This window comes from Cavia porcellus, unplaced genomic scaffold (genome assembly GCF_034190915.1).
Source record: "Cavia porcellus strain 051 isolate PalLab524CR breed Dunkin Hartley unplaced genomic scaffold, mCavPor4.1 scaffold_6, whole genome shotgun sequence".
Lineage (NCBI taxonomy): Eukaryota > Metazoa > Chordata > Mammalia > Rodentia > Caviidae > Cavia > Cavia porcellus.
This window is the reverse complement of record NW_026947489.1, coordinates 22,167,666-22,174,205: the sequence shown is the minus strand read 5'-3', so window position 1 is coordinate 22,174,205 and position 6,540 is coordinate 22,167,666. Positions and strand designations below refer to the sequence as shown.

The 6,540-nt window shown below is 49.4% G+C and overlaps 1 protein-coding gene across 1 annotated transcript; it reads right to left on the bottom strand.

Annotated features, from left to right (window-relative positions):
- Positions 1-1,726: 1,726 nt before the first annotated feature.
- Hddc3 (HD domain containing 3) lies at positions 1,727-3,836 on the bottom strand. Its single transcript, XM_003475762.5, has 4 exons — positions 3,678-3,836; positions 3,351-3,406; positions 3,011-3,251; positions 1,727-2,181 (listed from the first exon to the last, which is right to left on the bottom strand). Exons 1-4 carry the CDS (start codon positions 3,787-3,789, stop codon positions 2,051-2,053), a joined length of 540 nt encoding a protein of 179 aa, XP_003475810.1. The 5' UTR covers positions 3,790-3,836; the 3' UTR covers positions 1,727-2,050.
- Positions 3,837-6,540: the final 2,704 nt, after the last annotated feature.

Genomic DNA, 6,540 nt, shown 5'->3' with positions numbered 1-6,540 from the left:
TTAGGGCATGGATGTAACTTTAAACACATGCACACACGGTTCTGCATTTCTAATAGGAACTTCACCTGCTTACCCAGGAACGGAATCTTTGACCATAACAAAAAGGTACACAAGGATAAGAGTTGTCATCGTGAGCTACAGCAGAGACCCTTCACTACACACCTCAGTGTCACCTAGGGAAAGTGGGAAATAAATTCAGATCACAAACAGGACAAACCAACCATTTGGGCTCCAACTTTGGACCTCCCAGAGAATAAATTGAATTAGAAATGAATGCTTTGGAATTAGGGCAGTCTAGGATCAGGAAGCTTATGTAGAACAGGTGATGACTTCTTAGCATTTGAATATAACAGGTCCTGCAGTGGAGGAGGAAACACACAGGTTTCCTTGTAAGAATGCCATGCTGTTGAGTATCTGTGTCCCTTCAGAATTCATGTTGAAATCCATCTCCAGTGTGTAGTACTGAGTTGGGGCCTTTAGGCTGGTCTCAAACACTTGGCAATTCTCCTGCTCCATGCCTGGCCTAGGAGGTATCTTTGTTTTATTTTATTTATTTTTGTACCTGGGATTGAACTCATGACCTCGAGTTTGCCAGGCAGGCGCTTAACACCACTAAGCTAAAATCTCTGGCTAGGAGGCAACTTCTTAAGTGTAAAGAAGTTTAAAATAATAATAGAAAAAAATCATGTCCGACTCCAGGAAACTGATTTTTAAAAAAGTTTAAAAAAAGTCTTTTTAAACCAAAAGACACCATAACCTGGTGTACTTTAAAAGGTTCGCTCAGCCTTTTATCTGAGAAGAAACTGGTTTTCTCTCAATACCAGCCTGTTTTGTTCCCCTTTACCTATTTTTTCGTAGAACCAGACCACGGGACCTTCTATTGGGCAAATTTCCATCGTGGTCCATCTGACCTAAATTTCTTCATCCTCTGAGCGATCGCTTTCAAATGAAGTTTAAGAAGGCTCAATCACTGCTTAGCGGCCCCCACAAAACACCATAGGTGACCCCTTGAGATGGAGCCCTCCCCAGACTCCGCCTCCAGCCGGCCCTCCCGGGACAGTTGCCCGGAAGTCCCTGCTGCTTAGCAACCACCCTCCCCGCGGTCTCAGAGCAGAGACGCAGCCAATCACAAGTTTCTGCGGCGATTTAGGGTACTAGCGGCCTAAAGTCCTCCACAGGCCTTTTTATATGACCGCTGGAGTCTCTTCAGTGCCAGCCAGAAACTGCAATACACCTGACATTCCTCCCAGTTGTCAGTAGGACAACTACTGAGGACCCCTTCAAGGGTCAGGCACCCTCTGGAATGTCATATAATTTGTGAGGCTGAATTATTTTTTTTTTTTGTACCAGGGATCAAACTCACAAATTCGCGCTTGCTAGGCAGGTGTTTATGCCGGTAACCTAAATCCCCAGCCTTGAAATGTCAATCTGACCCTGATAAAACTACTTACGGGCTGGGGATTTAGCTCAGCGGCATAAGCACCTGCCTTGCAAGCAGGCAATTGTGAGTTCGATCCCCGGTACCGATAAAAAGGAAAAAGACAAAAAAAAAAAAAGAAATGTCACATAATCTTACCCTGATAAAACTACTCAACGCACCACTGCTGAGGAACCCAGGCTTGGAGGGCTTGAGGTACACAATTTGCATCATACCTTGCTGGGGGACAACAGGCAACTCACCTATCCGACCTCCATTCAGGAGGCCAGAGAAAGAAGCCCGAGGCAATTGTATCTTTTGCCCCAAATGCTTTATTTTCTACAATGACTTTTAAGTCGGTGTTTATACAAGGTAAGTCCCAGAGAGGCTAGAGAGCCCACCATGCAAAACAGGAAACAGAAAGACTGACTAAATGGATGGGGTACCTCTTGTCCCCACATCCGAGGCTCAGCTTAGTTGGAGGGAGGTGTTCAGTGCAAATGCACCTTTGACATCTGAGCTGTGGGAAGGACAGAGGATGGGTGGTCAGGAGGTACCAAAGAACTGGACTGTGACTCTGGGGTGGCCTGGGTGAGATCAGAGTCCAGACCTCCTGGTGGCACCAACAACTGCTCAGAGTGTCAGCCCTCGATCCTTAAACAGTTGCTGTAGAGATTCTTCCAGCCGCTGGTTGGTTCCCTGAAGCCCCTTCACCACCTGCGCTGCCCACTCGAAGTACTCCTGGACACGATGTTCTGACCATCCTGTGAAAGAGTGGAGAGAAGCCTGCTCAGGGCGGGTCAGGGGCAGCATGGTCTTTTACCGCCTCACTGGAGGGTTTGGTGCAGGGCCAGGAGGAGTTCCAGATGGGACAATCTGCCCTGAAAACTTCAGTTGGCCTAGTGGTATGTTCACCTTCCAAGCCTACACTACTGATTCTGTAATGATTCTTAGTGGAGAAACCCTGCTTTTATGCTAGCTTAGTAAAAATAAATTTGAACATGCTAATTGCACTTCCTTAAAACTCAATGCTTAAGGGCCAGGAATTCAGCTCAGTGGCTCAAGCGCTTGCCTGGTAAGTGCAACGTCATGAGTTTGATCCCTGTTACTGCCTCTCCCCAGCCTCAATGTTTATACTAAAGGTTCTGCTCTGCAGGTGTATGCAGTGTTGGGATCATTGGGCACCATGTGGATTGCTAAAAGGACACATGACACGGTGAGATGATAACAGATTTAACTGTGTCAGTCCTGGATCCCACTACCAGTGTTGTCAGCTATTTGTTATTGTATTTTCAGTTGTTTTGTTTTCCCAATTTAATTCTCACTCTGTGCCTCTCAACTGCTAACAGTGATAAACGTGATGTAAATAAATGATGACCCTGAAAAGGTGCTTTGCCAGTTATCTCATAGTTTACAAGTTGTATTTTCTTTTAAATAAAGGTTGCAATGTTTTATTGGAGAGGAAAACAAGCCCATTTTAGGAGGATTCTTTGGGGAGTTAAGCATGCCCAGGTCTTTCTCCGGGAAACTGACCAACCCGTCTGCAGAAGGGAGACAACCGTTCCCATCCCTCAGAGCTAGTGGGGAGCGTACCCGCCGGGGTGCAGCGATTCAGATCCCTCAGATTGTACAACTTGTCTGCCAGCTTCACCAACTTGGCTCCTGGGCTGCTGTGTGGTGCCTGCTCCACCTGCTGCCGCTTCCTCTCCAGCTTGGGCAGAGTCTTGTCATCTGTCACCTCCTCCACCAAGCGCCGTACCTGGGTTCCAAAGTGCAGCTCCACTTCATCCAGGGTGGTGTCTGTGTCTTCCACGGTGTCATGGAGCAGAGCCGCCTGGAGACAAGCTCCCCATCAGCCCTGTGACGCCTCTGAGTGGGGTCCGGGACTCCTGCTCCCCACCCGAGCTTCCTGGCAGCCAAGGGGTAACGTTACCTGTAACACCACAATGTCAGTGATTCCTGCCTCGTGGGTCAGGATCCGAGCCACACCTGGTGGGGGCAAAGTAGCAAGTCAGACCGGAGGGAGCCGCAATACTGTGGAACTGGCCTCTCGCTTACTGCCTGTAAATCTCTTATCCTCTCCCTCAGTCAACCATGCCTACCCTCTTGGGATGTCGTTAAACGGCACACCGCAGATCGGTGCCTGGCACAAAGCTTGGCACAAATGAGTCGCTCAATGACGTGCGTGCCCTTCGCTTTCCCTTCCCGGTTCTCACCACCCCTCAAGCACCACGAATTACTCCCGGGCCAGCGCACCCACCGATGGGGTGGTTGATGTAAGGGGTCCCTTCAGGATCCTTCCGTCTTTGCTGTCGGTGCTTACGAGCCGCGAAGTCTGCAGCTTCCAACAGCTGCGCGACTTCCGAGCCCATCACGCGGGTGGCGCAGGGGACTGTAGCAGGTGAGTCGGAGTATGCGGGCGTCTGCAGCGCCCCCTAGCGCGCTGGAGGCCCGGGCCGGGGTAGATTGCTGCAATTTTGATTCCCTCTGAAGGTCCGAAGCCCAGAGAAAAATGGTGTGTGGAGATACTGCAATATCGCAGCCCTCGGTCAACCTGGCTCTCTGGGAGCTCACAGTCCTGGAGGACGGAGAAAACAAACAAGAAATCAGACAAGCTTCACGGTGCGCCCCTGAATTCGGGGCTGGAAGCCACAGGGGACTGTGGGGGTCTACACTGATAAAGAATGTTCTCAGGAGGAAAAGGCAATTTCCAAGTTGTCTACATAGCGAAAGCCTCTTTTTTTCCCCTTTTTTGTTAATTGGTTCCAGGGATCGAACTCACGGCCACACACTTGCAAGGCAGGCACTTATGCCGCTGAGCTAAATCCCCAGCCCCTGCAGCAAAAACTTTCAAAGTGCTATAAAAACTACCTCTGCAGCTGCCAGCCCTGTTACTGTGGGCCCAGGAGAAGGGCCTGAGACTTGGGGGAAAAGAGTCTTAACCTGGGATCCCTGCCTAACTACCTCAGATTCAGGCTCCCAGGCATCACTGGTGTTTCCCCACAAACGGTCTTTGTTCTTAGTGCCAGGACAAACTTTGCATTGCTTTCTTGCGCTGTAAGGGCTCCCGCTCCACTCCCCAGGCACCTGCTGGGGTCCCTCAGGTGATGAGTCTTTTTTTCAGCTGTTCTGGGAGCACCTTGTTGCCTGGCTTGGGTAAGCACTGGAATAACACTCTGCTGGCTAGTAGCCTTGGCCTTCTGGGGAAATTCCCTGCCTTAGGAATGGCAGCTATGAGCTATGAGGAGTAAGAGACCTGAAGAGCCCCCAAAGGACTTCCTTTGTAACACTGATCTATGAATGCCTAATAGATAACAAAAGGTAGGATGAAGCTTTGTACCTCTGTCTTTATTTTATTTTTATTTAAATTTTATTTATTTTGAGATAAGGTCTCACTATGTATTCCGGGCTGGCCTTGAATTCACCATGTTAATTCAACACAGACTGGTATTGAACTCACAGTAATTCTCCTGCCTCAGCCTCTTGAGTGCTGGATTTAGGCCTGTGCCATCACACCCAGCTCTGCCTTCCTTTTTGATATTCTTTGTCTGTGTGTGTGTGTGTGTGTGTGTGTGTGTGTGTGTGTGCCGGGAATCCAACTCAGGACCATGTGCTTGTCAGGCAGGCACTGTACCACTGAGCTGTATCCCTGGCCCCTGCCTCCCTTTTATATCTGTCTCCTTTATTACCTTATAACTTGGGGGCAGGTCCCTGCTCAGCTTTGCACGTGGGTCTGTTACACTTAAGGATGCCTATCTAAAAAGTAGGAATACATGGCTCTAAATTCATCTAACCTGTCCCACTGTCCTGCAAGACCAACCACACCCAGAATAACTAAAGTAATTTTCAGGATTTGCACGGACATACAACTGCCAGCTTCTGCAGCAGCATCCCACTTCAGACTCCCTGGACTGATGCCTAGGATCACAGGTCATTGATCTAAACCTAGAGTCACCTCAGATTCTAGGAAAACCAGCGTCTCACAACCCACCCCATGATGAAATCAGCCCCCTCTAAGCTGGTGCAATTATACTGTGACAGTGACAGTAACTGGGAACTGAATTGTCCCCTCAAGAGATGCTGTCTCTCCCTAACAAAGCCTGGGACACTATCAACCAGACCAGGTTTCACCAGGGTTACCCATACTGACAGCTATGCAAACCCCAAGCTATGCTGTGTCTTTCAAGATTTTTTTCAAGTCTTGAACCTTTGGGGTCTGTTCTCCCAGCAGAACCTTTCTGATACAAACTCCTCTGCTGCCCTTGACACTGCTCGTCTCCGTGATCGGCAGTTGGGAAAGGGTAGCCAAGCTGATTTGTTGGGTCACTACAGCCAGGGCTATTACCCTAAAGCCCTATAGCACCTGACAGGTGCAGTCAGCCAGTTGCTAAGTGTACTCCAGTCAGACAGGCAGCTTTTGCATTCTGCTTGGTAGCCAGGGGAGCTGAGGCTCATGGGAAGGTAATGGGAGGCCTCTCCCTTGGTTTTCACCTGGGTTTTGTGGTTGCCACGTTGCATGGTTAGGGAGGAAAGTCCCACCGCTGGAACTGAGGTCTCTTGGGCATCAAATGAATTGTCAGAATCCCCAGGACTTCACAGCAGTCTAGAAGCTAGAGCATGGTTAGATAGCAACATGTTTGCTTCTGTCTGATCTTTAGGCTGATTGCTCAACTCCTCTCTCATCCCTCATGCTCTCCTCCAGTCCTCTGAGCCTTCTTCCCTTCAGCTCAGAAAACCCTGGACTGATGGGAGCCATGGGACCTGCATCTTCCAGCAGATGACAGCCACGGAGTCACTTCTGTTTCTCTAGAAGCCTGTTAGAGGCTCAGGTAGAGGAGCCTTGGGCTGGTGTTAATGCTGCCTGAGAAGCCTCTTGGATTTTTATCTATTTATTTTGGTACCGGGATCAAACACAGGACCTTGTGCTTGCCAGGCAGGCACTTACACCACTGAGCTAAACCCCCAGCTCCTCTTTGATTTTTAACTCCTTACTGTCTGCAGCCTTGATTTAGACTGAGAGATGTCGGGGTTCCTAGGACCAGGGTTGAGGTGCAGGTGACTCTCATGGGCTCCCAGAGGAGGAAGCTGGGACCCTTGCTGACAGGCCTGTCCCTGGGGCTGCT

Excerpts from the sequence above, each read along its gene's own strand:
- Hddc3 (XM_003475762.5), bottom strand. The coding sequence starts at position 3,789 with ATGGGCTCGGAAGTCGCGCAGCTGTTGGAAGCTGCAGACTTCGCGGCT. Across the intron at positions 3,407-3,677 it reads TTACATCAACCACCCCATCG|GTGTGGCTCGGATCCTGACC; the intron begins GTGGGTGCGCTG and ends TGCCCCCACCAG. Across the intron at positions 3,252-3,350 it reads CTGACATTGTGGTGTTACAG|GCGGCTCTGCTCCATGACAC; the intron begins GTAACGTTACCC and ends GCTTGTCTCCAG.